Raw genomic sequence first — 17986 nt, 5'->3', positions numbered from 1 at the left:
AGATGCTAGCATATATATTAACATACATACATCAATTTTTTTCCAACAAATATTAAGACTTTGTCTTCAGGTTTCAAGGAATCAATGAAATGTAGAGTTATTGCTCTCTTGTCTTCTTCTGGGATAACCAAAACTCTCTGTTGCACTGTATTGACAGCCTGAAAACAAAACAGTATACAGATGAAAGAATGATTTTTCAACTCAAGAGAATAGACAGTACTAAAAACATGAGCCACAGACCCTGCTGCTCTCCCCATTAAAAAATATATATAATAATTTCACCAGGGATGTTTAAAGGTTATTAAACTAAAGGTTTACTAAAGAAAAGGTTACTAAATATGCAAACCAGGATATTAATTGCAAGCTAACTTATAATGGCAGTAATTGCAAACACTAACACATTGTGCCAATTGTGCAGGGTAAAAAATCTAAACTGGGTTTTATAATGTGTGACTGATAAAATACCCTATTTTCAAAATTTACGGGGCCGACTATTGTAAACTTATTTTGGAATCACAGGCACAGTAAATATATTTTTACATGGGCAATACAAACAGAAGTAAAAACCCCAAACATACAAAAGAAGCTTTTACACACCTATGACTACACAAAAATAATTTCTGTTACATCTACTGTTCACAGGGTTACCAAATATGCACTTTAGAAGTATTATCTACATAGGAGAGGCTCTAAGTAGAAACCTAAAGCTTATTTTTCGTTTCTAACTTCAGACACATTTTAATTACTATGACATTTAAATGCCAGTATAAAGTGTTCTTCCAGAGAGAAGAATAGATCTACATTTAAAAAAAATTTTTTTTTTTAAGTATGTCCTGGGTACAACATATATGAAATAAAATAAATGTGAATATATCTTGGACTGAAAGCTGATTGAGACATGTGGCGCCTAGTAGGAATATACAGAGTGACCAAATTGTTCACTGAATATAGAAACCGTTAGTAGGTGTCTGGAAGTTTATAGAAGGTAATTAGTGCTGTTTGATGTTTGAGTGTTTTCAAACTAAGAAATTGACTAAAAATAGTTTGAAGGTTTGACAGACAAAGGGACTCCACTTTTCTTTCCATACACAAGAGGAAAAAAACAGTATGCATACAGATGTGTCCTCACACAACTTTGCTGCACTCGCGTCAAACCTTCCCTCTTGGCACACAAGACCCATGAGACTCTGCAAGCGTCAGTCGTCTTTTTCCCCCAAAAATGAGACTTTGTTGCAACGCGATGAAGCTAGAATGCACCAGGAGACTGCGGGTATCTGTGTGCCACGGATTCTCTGAATCTGCATACAAAGTGGTACAATGCAGCAGCCGTGGCTTTTTTCCATGTCAAGTTCTGCTTTGCTTTATATGGAGTCAGTCGCACAGATATACAGACGTGTCTTCCTAGTTTGTTGGTGTTTTATACAGATGTAGCCATGCTCATCTTACTGCGATGTGGCATGCTGCTTCACGTGCCAGGCTGCAACTAATCACAGCCGGCGATCGCTTCATTAACTCCTTTAAGATTTTATGACTATATAGAAAACCACAAGAAAAATAGTTACATAATATTAGTTTAAATAAATACATTTTCAGTTGGTCTTCTATTTAACAAATTAACTTGTCAAAGTATTTCCAAAGTTGAAGTGTGGAGAGAATTATTAGTAAAACACTAGCAATGAAAAAACAGTTGCAGCCAAAAACATATTACAATTTAGATTTTAACTATATACTGTACAGTACAAGGAATAAATACATCCAAAAACTCAATAACGATATTACAGTATATACTGCAAACTACACTTTATCAGGTATCAAGCAGTGCCAAGTAAAAAAATAATAATAATGACTGTCCTGATGGCAATCGCAGATGATCTAGCAAACCTGTACAGTGTGACGCAATATGGAATTATAGCTAACCGGCAAATCTCATAGGAATAGGATGACAAACAAAATTCTGGTTTCCATCATAAAATAGATATATAAAATACAATGCCTAAAGGTGCATACACACTGCGATAAACATTTAGTCAATATCGCTCAATTTTCCCCTTCCGAGCAATATTGACTAAAATATCATACAGTTTGTACGCTGCAAACGACAGCCGGTTATCAGCGGTTTGTAACGACCCCCTCTGTTGGCTGTACATGCAACTCAATCTTTCCGTTTAAAAATAGGATTTTAATTGCCTACCGGTAAATCCTTCTCTTGTAGTCCGTAGAGGATGCTGGGGTCCATATTAGTACCATGGGGTATAGACGGGTCCACCACGAGCCATTGGCACTTTAAGAGTTTAATAGTGTGGGCTGGCTCCTCCCTCTATGCCCCTCCTACCAGACTCAGTCTAGAAATTGTGCCCGAGAAGACGACATACTTCTAGAAACACAGATAGTGGCGAGATTCATACCAGCTCACACAACAGGCAAATCCGGCTAACATGCCGGAAAACTCAGCAACAGCTGAAACCGTACTGAAACAGTAAATAACGCAGAACTTACCTAGGAACCAGGCAGTACTGAACTATAAAACCAATGCAGGAGAACACAGCGCTGGGCGGGCGCCCAGCATCCTCTACGGACTACAAGAAAAGGCTTTACTGGTAGGTAATTAAAATCCCATTTTCTCTTACGTCCTATAGCAGGGTTTCCCAACCTCGTTCCTCAAGGCACACTAACAGTCCTGGTTTTAGTGATATACAGGCTTGAACACAGGTGACTTAATTAGTACCTCAGTTATTTTGATTTAACCATCTGTGCTGAAGCCTGGATATCACTAAAACCTGCACTGTTGGTGTGCCTTGAGGACCGCGGTTGGGAATGCCTGTCCTAGAGGATGCTGGGGTCCATATTAGTACCATGGAGATGTACCAAAGCTCCCAGAAGGGGAGGGAGAGCACGGAGACTCCTGCAAGACCGCTTGACCAAACTTGAGGCCATCAGAGGCCAAAGTATCGAACCTGTAAAACTTAGCAAACGTGTTCGACCCAGACCAAGTAGCCGCTCGGCAAAGCTGTACAGCCGAGACACCCCGGGCAGCCGCCCAGGAAGAGCCCACCTTACGAGTAGAGTGGGCCTTAACAGATCTTGGACATGGCAATCCTGCCGTAGAATACGCATGCTGGATGGTGAACCTGATCCAGCGCAAAATCGACTGATAAGAAGCAGGACACCCAAGTTTCTTGGGATCATAGAGGACAAACAGAGAGTCAGACTTTCTGTGACGCTTCACATAAATCTTCAAAGCCCTCACAACGTCCAAGGCCTTTGAAGCAATTGAGGAGTCCATAGCCACTGGCACCACAATCGGTTGGTTGATATGGAAAGCAGATACAACCTTAGGCAGGAACAGCGGCCGAGTCCTAAGTTCCGCCCTACCTTCATGGAAGATCAGATAGGGACTTTTACAAGACAAAGTCCACAACTGCGACACGCGTCGAGCAGAAGCCAAGGCAAACAAAGTGACCGCCTTCTACGTGAGAAACTTGATGTCAGCCTCCTGTAGAGGCTCAAACCAAGCTGATTGTAGGAACTGCAACACCACATCAAGATCCCAGGGTGCCGTTGGCGCCACAAAGGGAGGCTGAATGTGCAGAACCCCTTTAAAAAAGGTCTGAACCTCAGGGAGGACAGCCAATTGTTTTTGGAAGAAAATGGAAAAAGCAGAGATCTGGACCTTAATGGAGCCCAATCTCAGTCCCATATCCACACCTGCTTGCAGGAAAAGGAGAAAACGTCCAAGTTGAAAATCCTCCGCAGGAAATTTCTTGGATTCACACCAAGAAACATATTTTTTTACAAATTCGATGGTAATGTTTAGACGTTACCCCCTTCCTAGCCTGTATCAGGGTAGGAATAACCTCACTCGGGATACCCTTCTGAGCTAATATCTGGCGTTCAACCTCCATGCCGTCAAAGGTAGCCATGGTAAGTCTTGATAAGCGAACGGCCCCTGCAGTAGCAGATCCTCTCGAAGAGGTAAGGGCCTTGGATCTTCCAGCAGAAGATCCAGTAGATCCGCGTACTAAGCCTTCCTTGGTCAGTCCGGAGCAATGAGGATTGCCAGAACCTTTGTTCTTCTTCCCAGTTGAAGAACTTTTGGTATCAGAGGAAGTGGAGGGAACACATACACTGACGTGAACACCCACGGTGTTACCAGTGTGTCCACCGCCACTGCCTGTGGGTCTCTCGACCTGGAACAGTACCTCCGCAGCTTCTTGTTGAGGCAGGAGGCCATTGTCTATGTGAGGAACTCCCCACCAACCGGTTACCTCCTCGAACACCTCCGGATGGAGGCCCCACTCTCCTGGATGGAGATCGTGTCTGCTGAGGAAGTCTGCTTCCCAGTTGTCTACTCCCGGAATGAAGATTGCTGACATCGCCACACCGTGCCTTTCTGCCCAGAGGAGGATTCTTGACACCTCTGACATGGCAGCCGTGCTCTTTATTCTGCCTTGTCGGTTTATGTAGGCCACTGTGGTCACGTTGTCCGACTGCACCTGAACAGCCCGATCCTGTAGAAGGTGTGCTGCTTGCAGAAGGCCGTTGTATACGGCTCTTAGCTCCAGGATATTTATTGGGAGAAGGGATTCTTGATTCGACCACTTTCCTTGGAAGGCTTCCCCATGAGCAACTGCTCCCCAACCTCTTAAGACTTGCATCTGTGGTTAGAAGGATCCAGTCCTGAACTCCGAACCTTCGGCCTTCCAGAAGGTGTGGTAGTTGTAGCAACCAGAGAAGCGAAATCCTGGCTTTCGGTGACAGACGTATCCTCTGGTGCATATGCAGGTGAGATCCCGACCACTGGTCCAAAAGATCCAACTGAAAGGATCGAGCATGAAACCTTCCGTACTGTAGAACCTCGTAGGAGGCAACCATCTTCCCCAGAAGGCGGATGCACTGATGAACCGATAACCGGGTAGGCTTCTAGACATCCCGGATCATTGTTTGAATCACCAATGCTTTCTCCACTGGTAGAAACATCCTCTGCACTTCTGTGTCTAGGATCATCCCCAGGAAAGACAGCCTCCTTGTCGGCTCCAGATGGGACTTTGGAAGGTTCAGGATCCAACCGTACTCCTTGAGCAGTTGTGTCGTGAGAGCAATGGATCTTAACAGCTTCTCCCTGGACGACGCCTTGATCAGGAGGTCGTCCAGATACGGAATTATGTTCACCCCTTGCTTGAGGAGGAGAACCATCATTCTTGCCATCACCTTGGTGAAGACCCTCGGTGCTGTGGAGAGGCCAAACGGCAAAGCCTGAAACTGATAGTGATCATCTAACAGTGCAAACCTGAGATATGCCTGATGCGGTGACCAAATGGGAATGTGAAGGAACGCAACCTTGATGTAAAGGGACAACAGGAACTCCCCCTCCGTCAGTCCTGAGATGACAGCTCTCAGAGACTCCATCTTAAATTTGCTTGAGATAAGGGTTCTAAGATTTTAAGTTCAGAATTGGATGTACCGAACCATCCGGCTTCGGTACCACGAAAAGGTTTGAATAGTAACCCTTGTTCCATTGATGAGGCGGAGCTGGAACAATGACCTCGGACACTACCAATTTTCGGATAGCTTCCAGAAGAATTGTTCTGTCTGCCGGCAGAGCTGGCAAGCCTGATTTGAAGAAACGGTGAGGTGGGAGAGTTTGAAACTCTAGCCTGTATCCCCTGGACACAATATCTTGTACCCAAGGGTCCAGGCCAGAAGACATCCAGATGTGTCTGAAATGCCGGAGTCTTGCCCCCACCTGACCTTCCTCCCGGCTGAGCTGTCCACTGTCATGCGGAAGACTTTGGGGTACCAGAAGCAGGATACCGGTCATGGGAACCTGCGGGAGCAGGCTTCTTTCCTTTAGCACGACCACCTCTGAAGGTGTGAGAAGGCTTGTTCTTTCTAGGCCTCGCGGCCGAAAGGACTGTGACGTGGCTGTTGTAAAAGGCTTCTTCGTAGCTGGTGCAGCTGAGAGGAGAAAAGGAGACTTACCCGCGGTAGCCGTGGCAATCCACGCAACCAGCGCCTCCCCAAAGAGAGCCTGACCCATATATGGAAGGCCCTCCACACTTCCTGGATTCCGCGTCCGCAGACCATTGGCGCGGCCAGAGACCCCTGCGAGCCGAGACGGACATGGAGGAGATCCCCGCAGCCATGGAACCCAGATCCTTCATGGGATCTACCAGGAACCCTGCAGAATCCTGAATATTACGTAAGAATAAATCAACGTCACCTTTATCCATCGTAATCAAGTCCTCCTGCAGAGTGATTGACCATCTGGCAATAGCTTTATAAATCCATGCACAGGCAATAGTAGGCCGCAGTATAGCCCCTGAAGCCGTGTAAATGGATTTGAGCGTAGCATCCACCTTGCGATCTATCCGGTCCTTCAACGCGGTAGATCCCGGGACTGGTAGAACCACCTGTTTTGATAGCCTGGAGACAGAGGCGTCAACTATCGGCGGAGACTCCCACTTCTTTCTATCTTCCTCTGGGAAGGGAAAAGCAACCAGGACCCTCTTAGGGATCTGGAATTTTTTCTCTGGATTTTCCCAGGCTTTTTCAAAGATAGCATTTAATTCCTTAGATGCTGGGAAGGTGAGGGAGAGGGAGGGGAGGGGGGGCTTTTTACTATCCGTGAAAAAGGCCTCCTCAACCTGCTCAGGAGTTGTGTCAGAAATGTGCAACACATCCCGTACGGCCTCAATCATCAACTGCACCCCCTTAGCAAGTGATGCCATCCCCCTCGACACATCGACGTCACTGTCTGCAGTGTCAGAATCAGTGTCTGTGTCATCCTGCATAATGGCAAGTGCACGTTTGTGAGAATGTACCGCAGGGGGACCCTGAGGGAGCAGTATCAGACCATACAACCATAGAGGATTGCAGTACCTGAATGGCATGCCCAGTTCTAGCAACCCTTTCAGAAATCTAAGAAATAGTCCCCCTAAGTGGCCAACCATTCCGGCTCTCTAGCTGGGATGTGCGCTGCAACAGTGTAATCCTGATTACATGGGATCGGATCTTCCTGAGAAGATAAATCCTCTGCAGCATATGAAACAGAGTCTCTAGACATGTTAGCAAATACACACCAACCACCCCACATATACACAGGGTATGGGCAGACAGAGTCCCCCCTCCCCCCAAGAACGGCAGAGACACACAGAGATTGGAGCCAACCCACACACAGTGCTATTATAGGTATAGGGAGACCCTAAACCAGCGCTGACTGTGTCCCTTAATAGGGGACACAGCCTTTACACAGCCTCCCCTCCCTTCTACAACCCCCTGGTACCGTACAGATAGCTGGAGTTGAACTGGAGGGATCTACCACTTGCATCCGACTGCAGGCAGGAAAATGGCGCTGAAACGATGCTGGGTCCGCTCTGAGAAGCTCCGCCCCCTTAATGGCACGTTCTTCCCGCTCTTCTGAGATTATACCGGCCTAAAGATTTTGTGCTGGCTGAGATCCGCAGACCCCGACAGGCTTGTTTGGCCAGTGTAGGATCAGGTGCTGGCTCAGGGCGCCCGTCAGAGCGCCGCACCGAAGTACCGCTGAGCCGTCTGGGAGCGCAGTTAATACTGCGCTCCTACCCTGAAGCCGCCATCATCACACCGACCCCCCGCTTGTTAGGAGGGATGGTGACTTACTCGCCACACTTCAGCTCTGCAAGGGGGTGGCGGTCTGCTGCTGGGGTGAGCAAGGGAACCTTGTGTCGGGCGCGATCTATCCTCTCTGGAGCTCAATGTCCAGTCAGCGGAGACAGTGGCTCAGACCCCGCAGGGCGGACACTGCTCCCCCCCTCAGTCCCTCGTTGCAGGCAGGCTGTTGCCAACAGCCTCCTGTAAAAAAAATAAACTCTAAAGGGTATAGAGGGAGGAGCCAGCCCACACTATTAAACTCTTAAAGTGCCAATGGCTCCTGGTGGGGACCCCAGCATCCTCTAGGACATAAGAGAAATAGACAATAGAATAACCACTGTAGCAGGAGGTGCCCAATTAGCTTATAGGGTAAATACATCTACGGGCTGACTGCCCATTCTATCGGCACCAATCTGATCTGTGATCTATATTGGGATCGAGGAAATTTAACATGTTAAAAATACCCATACTTGCTGAGTGCAAAATTTTTTTGTCGGAATGGGCAAATAGGGGATTCCCAACATGTTGGATTTCATCGATCCCCCGACCCAGTCATCGTGACAATGACAAATTGCACAGTTAAAAACTGGAAGTCTACAAGATAACTAATTAAGGCAGTGCATCCAGAGTACAGTTGTAGCATATATGGAGGCTTGGACACCAGAATGGTACGTAGCCAGGTTAAAATATGTAGTTCATTGGTCTACCAGACAACTAAAGACAAAATATGTATAGCAGGGTGCAGCATAATGGAGGGCTTGTAGAGGATAACTACATTATTATTTTTGATTCTTCAACTAAAACAAAAAGTGAAGTGATATCCAGAGTGACAGAATTATGAAAATTGTTTTGCAAGTTAAAATCAGCCTAGCAATAACATTTAAGGTGGATTAATGTAGTGATAGTTTGGTTAATGTAAAGTATGTAAAGTAATATAATAGAAGGATGCCCCAAAAGTTAATTCAAGCATAGAAATTTGTGTTTTAGTGGTGCCATCAGTGAGGTAAGGAAGGATGTGGGAAGCAACATGATTTTACATGGTAAAAACAAGGATGGGGAGATAACTGACCAGAAGACAAAGGAATAGCTTAAAAAGGTTTAAGTAATTGTATTAAAGAACTCTTTAAAATATATTGCTTGCAAGCATGTAACAGCATAGATACATAGTAATCAGGCGATTAAACAGGTAAAAAATGACTATTTTCAGGTGAAAACAGTAAATGCGCTTATTGAGTGTGAAAATAAGAATTTAATAACTACCGGTAATTCCTTTTCTCGTAGTCCGTAGTGGATACTGGGATGACATTAGTACCATGGGGTATAGACCGGGTCCACTGGAGCCTGGCACTTTAAGAAATCATTAGTGTGTGCTGGCTCCTCCCCTCTATGCCCCTCCACCAGACTCAGTCTAGGAAAACTGTGCCCGAGAAGACTGACATACCATGAGAAGGAAGTACAAGGAAAGCGGTGAGGTAACGTACCAACACACAACAGTAATAAACGATAGCAGCGCTAACCAGAACAGAGGGTAGCCACGCTAACTATAACAAGGATAGCAACGCTACGCAAACATGGAACAGGGACAGCAACAGCAGACCCAACCAAGAGCACTTACAACCAGGCAAGCAGGAACACAAAGCACTGAAGCGGGCGGCCCAGTATCCACTACGGACTACGAGAAAAGGAATTACCGGCAGGTATTAAAATAAGATTTTACTCACCGGTAAATCTATTTCTCGTAGTCCGTAGTGGATGCTGGGGACTCCGTAAGGACCATGGGGAATAGACGGGCTCCGCAGGAGACTGGGCACTCTAAGGAAGATTTAGTACTACTGGTGTGCACTGGCTCCTCCCTCTATGCCCCTCCTCCAGACCTCAGTTAAGGAAACTGTGCCCGGAAGAGCTGACATTACAAGGAAAGGATTTTGGAATCCAGGGTAAGACTCATACCAGCCACACCAATCACACCATATAACTTGTGATAAACTTACCCAGTTAACAGTATGAACAAACAACAGAGCATCAACCAATGGATGCCAACATAACATAACCCTTTATTAAGCAATAACTATATACACGTATTGCAGAAAGTCCGCACTTGGGATGGGCGCCCAGCATCCACTACGGACTACGAGAAATAGAATTATCGGTGAGTAAAATCTTATTTTCTCTAACGTCCTAGTGGATGCTGGGGACTCCGTAAGGACCATGGGGATTATACCAAAGCTCCCAAACGGGCGGGAGAGTGCGGATGACTCTGCAGCACCGAATGGGCAAACACAAGGTCCTCCTTAGCCAGGGTATCAAACTTGTAGAATTTTGCAAATGTGTTTGAACCCGACCAAGTAGCAGCTCGGCAAAGCTGTAATGCCGAGACCCCTCGGGCAGCCGCCCAAGAAAAGCCCACCTTCCTTGTGGAATGGGCTTTTCACTGATTTTGGATGCGGCAATCCAGCCACAGAATGATCCTGCTGAATCGTGCTACAGATCCAGCGAGCAATAGTTTGCTTTGAAGCAGGAGCACCCAGCTTGTTGGATGCATACAGGATAAACAGCGAGTCAGTCTTCATGACTCCAGCCGTTCTGGTTACATAAATCTTCAAAGCCCGGACTACGTCAAGCAACTTGGAATCCTCCAAGTCACAAGTAGCCGCAGGCACCACAATAGGTTGGTTCAAAGGAAAAGATGACACCACCTTTTGGCAGAAATTGCGGACGAGTCCGCAATTCTGCCCTGTCCATATGGAAAACCAGATAGGGGCTTTACATGACAAAGCCGCCAATTCTGACACACGCCTAGCCGAAGCTAAGGCCAACAGCATGACCACTTTCCACGTGAGATACTTTAGCTCCACAGACTTAAGTGGCTCAAACCAGTGGGATTTCATGAAACCCAACACCACGTTAAGAACCCAAGGTGCCACTGGTGGCACAAAAGGGGGCTGAATATGCAGCACTCCCTTAACAAACGTCTGAACCTCAGGCAGTGAAGCCAGTTCTTTTTGAAAGAAAACGGATAGGGCCGAAATCTGGACCTTTATGGACCCTAATTTTAGGCCCATAGTCACTCCTGACTGTAGGAAGTGCAGGAATCGACCCAGCTGGAATTCTTCTGTAGGGCCTTCCTGGCCTCACACCAAGCAACATTTTTTGCTGTCACGTCCTTCCTAGCCTTTATCAGCGTAGGAATAACTTCATCCGGAATGCCTTTTTCCGCTAGGATCCTGCGTTCAACCGCCCTGCCGTCAAACGCAGCCGCGGTAAGTCTTGGAACAGACAGGGCCCTTGTTGCAACAGGTCCTGTCTGAGAGGCAGAGGCCATGGGTCCTCTGTGAGCATTTCTTACAGTTCCGGGTACCAAGTCCTTCTTGGCCAATCCGGAACAATGAGTATTGTTCTCACTCCTCTTTTTCTTACAATTCTCAGCACCCTTGGTATGAGAGGAAGAGGAGGAAACACATAGACCGACTGGAACACCCACGGTGTTACTAGTGCGTCCACAGCTATCGCCTGAGGGTCCCTTGACCTGGCGCAATACCTTTTTAGCTTTTTGTTGAGGCGGGACGCCATCATGTCCACCTGTGGCAGTTCCCGTCGATTTGCAATCTGCGTGAAGACTTCTTGGTGAAGTCCCCACTCTCCCGGGTGGAGGTTGTGCCTGCTGAGGAAGTCTGCTTCCCAGTTGACCACTCCCGGAATGAACACTGCTGACAGTGTGCTTACGTGATTCTCCGCCCAGCGAAGAATTCTGGTGGCTTCTACCATCGCCACCCTGCTCCTTGTGCCGACTTGGCGGTTTACATGAGCCACTGCGGTGATATTGTCTGACTGGATCAGAACCAGTTGGTCGCGAAGCAGGGTCTCCGCTTGACTTAGGGCGTTGTATATGGCCCTTAGTTCCAGGATATTGAGGTGAAGGCAAGTCTCCTGCCTTGACCACAGCCCTTGGAAATTTCTTCCCTGTGTGACTGCCCCCCACCCTCGAAGGCTTGCATCCGTGGTCACCAGGACCCAGTCCTGAATGCCGAATCTGCGACCTTCGAGAAGGTGAGCACTCTGCAGTCACCACAGGAGAGACACCCTTGCTCTGGGGGATAGGGTGATTAACCGATGCATCCGAAGATGTGATCCGGACCACTTGTCCAGTAAGTCCCATTGGAAGGTATGGAACCTGCCGAAGGGAATGGCCTCGTATGATGCCACCCTCCTTCCCAGGACTCGAGTGCAGTGATGCACTGACACCTGTTTTAGTTTTAATAGATTCCTGACCAGTGTCACGAGCTCCTGAGCTCTCTCTATCGGGAGATAATAAGAATTTACTTACCGATAATTCTATTTCTCGTAGTCCGTAGTGGATGCTGGGGACTCCGTCAGGACCATGGGGAATAGCGGGCTCCGCAGGAGACAGGGCACATCTAAAAAAGCTTTTTAGGTCACATGGTGTGTACTGGCTCCTCCCCCTATGACCCTCCTCCAAGCCTCAGTTAGGTACTGTGCCCGGACGAGCGTACACAATAAGGAAGGATCTTGAATCCCGGGTAAGACTCATACCAGCCACACCAATCACACCGTACAACTTGTGATCTGAACCCAGTTAACAGTATGATAACAAAACGAAGTAGCCTCCGAAAAGATGGCTCACAACAATAGTAATAACCCGATTTTTGTAACAATAACTATGTACAAGCATTGCAGACAATCCGCACTTGGGATGGGCGCCCAGCATCCACTACGGACTACGAGAAATAGAATTATCGGTAAGTAAATTCTTATTTTCTCTAACGTCCTAGTGGATGCTGGGGACTCCGTCAGGACCATGGGGATTATACCAAAGCTCCCAAACGGGCGGGAGAGTGCGGATGACTCTGCAGCACCGAATGAGAGAACTCCAGGTCCTCCTTAGCCAGAGTATCAAAATTTGTAAAATTTTACAAACGTGTTCTCCCCTGACCACGTAGCTGCTCGGCAAAGTTGTAATGCCGAGACTCCTCGGGCAGCCGCCCAGGATGAGCCCACCTTCCTTGTGGAATGGGCATCTACATATTTCGTCTGTGGCAGGCCTGCCACAGAATGTGCAAGCTGAATTGTACTACAAATCCAGCGTGCAATAGACTGCTTAGAAGCATGAGCACCCAGCTTGTTGGGTGTATACAGTATAAACAGCAAGTCAGACTTTCTGACTCCAGCCGTCCTAACTATATATATATATATATATATATTTTTAGGGCCCTGACCACGTCTAGTAACTTGGAGTCCTCCAAGTCCCTAGTAGCCGCAGGCACCACAAGAGGTTGTTTCAGGTGAAAACGCTGACACCCCTTTATGAAGAAACTGGAGACGAGTCCCAGTTCTGTCCTGTTCAAATGGAAAATTTTAATATGGGCTTTTGTAAGACAAAGCCGCCCATTCTGACAATCGCCTGGCCGAGGCCAGGGCTAACAACATGGTCACTTCCCATGTGAGATATTTGTCAACAGCATGGTCACTTTCCATGTGAGATATTTCAAATCCACAGATTTGAGCGGTTCAAACCAATATGATTTTAAGAAATCCCAACACTATGTTGAGATCTCACGGTGCCCCTAGGGGCACAAAAAAGCTGTATATGCAATACATCCTTTACAATCTGGACTTCAGGAACTGAAGTCAATTCTTTCTGGAAGAAAATCTACAGGGCCGAAATTTAAATGTTAATGAACCCCAATTTGAGGTCCAAAACACTCCTGTTTTCAGGAAGTGTAGAAATCGACCTAGTTGAATTTCCGTCGTGGAGCCTTCCTGGCCTCACCCACGCAACATATTTTCACCACATGTGGTGATGACGTTGTGCGGTCACCTCCTTCCTGGCTTTGACCAGGGTAGGTATGACCTCTTATGGAATGCCTTTTCCCCTCAGGATCCGGCATTCAACCGCCATGCCGTCAAACGCAGCCGCGGTAAGTCTTGGAATAGACATGGTACTTGCTGAATCAAGTCCCTTCTTAGCTCCCCAGGCCCTTAGTCCTCTGTGAGCATTTCTTGAAGTTCCGGGTACCAAGTCCCTCTTGGCCAATCCGGAGCCACTAGTATAGTTCATACTCCTCTATGTCTTATAATTCTCAATACCCTGGTTATGAGAAACAGAGGAGGGAACACATACACAGACTGGTACACCCACGGTGTTACCAGAACATCCACAGCTATCGCCTGAAGGTCTCATGACCTGGCGGAATACCTGTCCCGTTTTTTGTTCGGGCGGGACGCCATCATGTCCACCTTTGGTCTTTGCCAACGGTCCACAATCATGTTGAAAAACTTCCCTATGAAGTTTCCACTCTCCCGGGTGGAGGTCATGCCTGCTGAGGAAGTCTGCTTCCCAGTCGTCCACTCCCGGAAAGAACACTGCTGACAGTGCTATCACATGATTTTCCGCCTAGCGAAAAATCCTTGCAGTTTTCACTGCCCTCCTGCTTCTTGTGCCGCCCTTCTGTTTACGTGGGCGACTGCCGTGATGTTATCCCACTGGATCAATACCGGCTGACCTTGAAGCAGAGGTCTAGCTAAGTTTAGAGCATTATAAATTTGCTCTAAGCTTATTTATGCGGAGAGAATTCTCCAGACTTAATCACACTTCCCTGGAAATTTTTTCCTTGTGTGACTGTTCCCCAGCCTCTCAGGCTGGCCTCCGTGGTCACCGGCATCCAATCCTGAATGCCGAATCTGCGGCCCTCTAGAAGATGAGCACTCTGTAATCACCACAGGAGAGACACCCTTTTCCTTGGATATAGGGTTATCCGCTGATGCATCTGAGGATGCGATCCGGACCATTTGTCCAGCAGATCCCACTGAAGAGTTCTTGCGGGAAATCTGCCGAATGGAATTGCTTCGTAATAAGCCACCATTTTTACCAGGACTCTTGTGCAATGATGCACTGACACTTTTCCTGGTTTTAGGAGGATCCCGATTAGCTCGGATAACTCCCTGGTTTTCTCCACTGGGAGAAACACTTTTTTTGGACTGTGTCCAGAATCTTCCCTAGGAACAGTAGACGTGTCGTCGGAAAAAGCTGCGATTTTGGAATATTTAGAATCCACTCGTGCTGTCGTAGAACTACTTAAGATAGTGCTACTCCGACCTTCAACTGTTCTCTGGACCTTGCCCTTATCAGGAAAGCGTCCATGTTTCATCATTCCGGCCATTACCTTGGTAAAGACCCGGGGCGCCGTGGACAATCCAAACGGCAGCGTCTGAACTGATAGTGACAGTTCTGTACCAGGAACCTGAAGTACCCTTGGTGAGAAGGGCAAATTTGGACCTGTAGGTAAACGTCCCTGATATCCAGTGACATCATATCGTCCCCTTCTTCCTGGTTCGCTATCACTGCTCCGAGTGACTCCATCTTGATTTGAACGCTTGTATGTAAGTGTTCAAATATTTCAGATCTCACCGAGCCGGTTGGCTTCAGTACCACAATATAGTGTGGAATACTACCCCCTTCCTTGTTGTAAGAAGGGTACTTTGATTATCACCTGCTGGGAATACAGCCTGTGAATTGTGTGAGGGGGAGACGTCTCGAATTTCCAATGTACACCTGGGATATTACATGTAGGATCCCGGAGTTCCCTTGCGAGTGTTGCTGAAACTCTTGAGATGACCCCCTACCGCACCTGAGTCCGCTTGTACGGCCCCAGCGTTATGCTGCGGACTTGGCAGAAGCCGTGAGGAGCTTCTGTTCCTGGGAATGAGCTGCTTGCTGCAGTCTTCTTCCCTTTCCTCTCCCCCTGGGCAGATATGACTGGCCTTCGCCCGCCTGCCCGTATGGGAACGAAAGGACTGAGACTGAAAAGACTGTGTCCTTTTCTGCCAATATGTGACTCGGGGTAACAAAAGGTGGATTTTTCAGCTGTTGCCATGGCCACCAGGTCCAATGGACCGCCCCTTTATACGGCAATACTTCCATATGCCGTCTGGAATCTGCCTCACCTGACCACTGTCGTGTCTTCGTCTGGCAGATATGTACATCACATTTACTCTTGATGCTAGAATGCAAATATGCCTCTGCGCATCACACATATATAGAAATGCATCCTTAAAATGCTCTATAGACAATAAAATCCTGTCCCTGTCAAGGGTATCAAAATTTTCAGTCAGGAAATCCGACCAAGCCCCCTCAGCGCTGCACATCCAGGCTGAGGCGATTGCTGGTCGTAGTATAACACCAGTATGTGTGTATATACTGTTATGATATTTTCCAGCTTCCTATCAGCTGGCTCCTTGAGGGCGTCCGTATCTGGAAACGGTAACGCCATGTTTTTTATAAGCGTGTGAGCGCCTTGTCCACCCTAAGGTGTGTTTTCCAACTCGCCCTTACTACTGGCGGGAAAAAAGGGTATACCGCCCATAACTTTCTGTCGGAGGAACCCCACGTATCATCACACACTTCATTTAATTTATCTGATTCAGGCAAAACTACAAGTAGTTTATTCCCACCCTACAAAATACCCTTATTTGTGGTACTTGTGGTATCAGAAATACGTAACACCTCCTTCATTGCCCTTAACATGTAACTTGTGGCCCTAGAGGAAAACTACGTTTGTTTCTTCACCGTCGACACTGGGGTCAGTGTCCGTGTCAGTGTCTGTCGACCGACTGAGGTAAATGGGCGTTTTTACAAGCCCCTGACGGTGTCTGAGACGCCTGGACCGATACTAATTTGTCCGCCGGCTGTCTCATGTCGTCAACCGGCTTGCAGCGTGTTGACATTATCACGTAATTCCATAAGTAAGCCATCCATTCTGGTGTCGACTCCCTAGAGAGTGACATCACCATTACAGGCAATTTTCTCCGTCTCCTCACCAACATTTTCCTCATACATGTCGACACACACGTACCGACCTACAGCACACACATACAGGGAATGCTCTGATAGAGGACAGGACCCACTAGCCCTTTGGGGAGACAGAGGGAGAGTTTGCCAGCACACACCAAAAGCGCCATAATGTATATAACAACCCTAGAAGGTGTTGTTTCTACATATGGGCTCTTAATATATAATTATATCGCCAATTTATGCCCCCCTTCTCTTTAACCCTGTTTCTGTAGTGCAGGGGAGAGTGGGAGCCTTCCTCACCAGCGGAGCTGGTCAGGAAAATGGCGCTGAGTGCTGAGGAGAATAAGCTCCGCCCCTTTCACGGCGGGCTTTTCTCCCGGTTATTAGGAAAACTGGCCTGGGTTAAATACATACATATAGCCTTAATGGCTATATGTGATGTATTTATTTGCCTCTAAGGTAATCTATATTGCTGCCCAGGGCGCCCCCAGCAGCGCCCTGCACCCTCCGTGACCGAGATCAGTGAGCCGTGTAGCAACAATGGCGCACAGCTGCAGTGCTGTGCGCTACCTTCATGAAGACTGAGGAGTCTTCTGCCGCCTGTTTCCGGACCTCCGTTCTGCCGTTCTTCAGCGTCTGTAAGGGGGATCGGCGGCGCGGCTCCGGGACGAACCCCAGGCTAACCTGTGTTCCGACTCCCTCTGGAGCTCAGTGTCCAGTAGCCTAAAACTTCAATCCTCCTGCACGCAGGTGAGTTGCAAGTCTCTCCCCTAAGTCCCTCGTTGCAGTGATCCTGTCGCCAGCAGGAATCACTGATTAGAAACCTAAAAAAAAACTTTTCTAAACAGCTCTTTAAGAGAGCCACCTAGATTGCACCCTCTCGGACGGGCACAAAAACCTAACTGAGGCTTGGAGGAGGGTCATAGGGGGAGGAGCCAGTACACACCATGTGACCTAAAAAGCTTTTTTAGATGTGCCCTGTCTCCTGCGGAGCCCGCTATTCCCCATGGTCCTGACGGAGTCCCCAGCATCCACTAGGACGTTAGAGAAAAACCTTTTTCTGGTCTGTGTCTAGGATCATGCCTAGGAGAGGCAGATGAGCTGTAAGAACCAACTGCGACTTTGGAATATATAGAATCCAGCCGTGTTGCCGTTTCACTTCCAGAGAAAGTGATACGCTGTTCAGCAACTGCTCTCTTGATCTCGCTTTTATGAGGAGATCGTCCAAGTACGTGATAATAGTGACACCTTGCTTCCGCAGGAGCACCATCATTTCCGCCATTACCTTGGTGAATCTTCTCAAGGCCGTGGAGAGACCAAACGGCAACGTCTGAAATTGGTAATGACCATCCCGTACCGCAATTCTGAGGTACGCCTGATGAGGTGGATAAATGGGGACATGAAGGAATGCATCCTTTATGTCCCGAGTCACCATAAAATCTCCCCCTTTCAGGCTTGCAATAACCGCTCTTAGCGATTCCATCTTGAACTTGAACCCTTTCAGGTATATGTTCAGGGATTTTAAATTCAATATGGGTCCGACCGAAC

General features: G+C 47.5%; 1 protein-coding gene across 2 annotated transcripts in view; it reads right to left on the bottom strand.

Moving 5' to 3' along the window:
• Nucleotides 1-17986, bottom strand: part of LOC134909670 (probable ATP-dependent RNA helicase DDX43) — a 575661-nt gene that overhangs the window by 110013 nt on the left and 447662 nt on the right. For both annotated transcript variants that reach the window (XM_063916810.1, XM_063916811.1), the window contains exon 12: nt 31-158. In XM_063916810.1, coding sequence (XP_063772880.1) covers nt 31-158 — 128 coding nt within the window. The remainder of the gene's footprint in view (nt 1-30; nt 159-17986) is intronic.

The sequence above is a fragment of the Pseudophryne corroboree genome, chromosome 4, assembly GCF_028390025.1.
Source record: "Pseudophryne corroboree isolate aPseCor3 chromosome 4, aPseCor3.hap2, whole genome shotgun sequence".
NCBI lineage: Eukaryota > Metazoa > Chordata > Amphibia > Anura > Myobatrachidae > Pseudophryne > Pseudophryne corroboree.
This window is presented reverse-complemented; position numbering and strand designations above follow the sequence as displayed.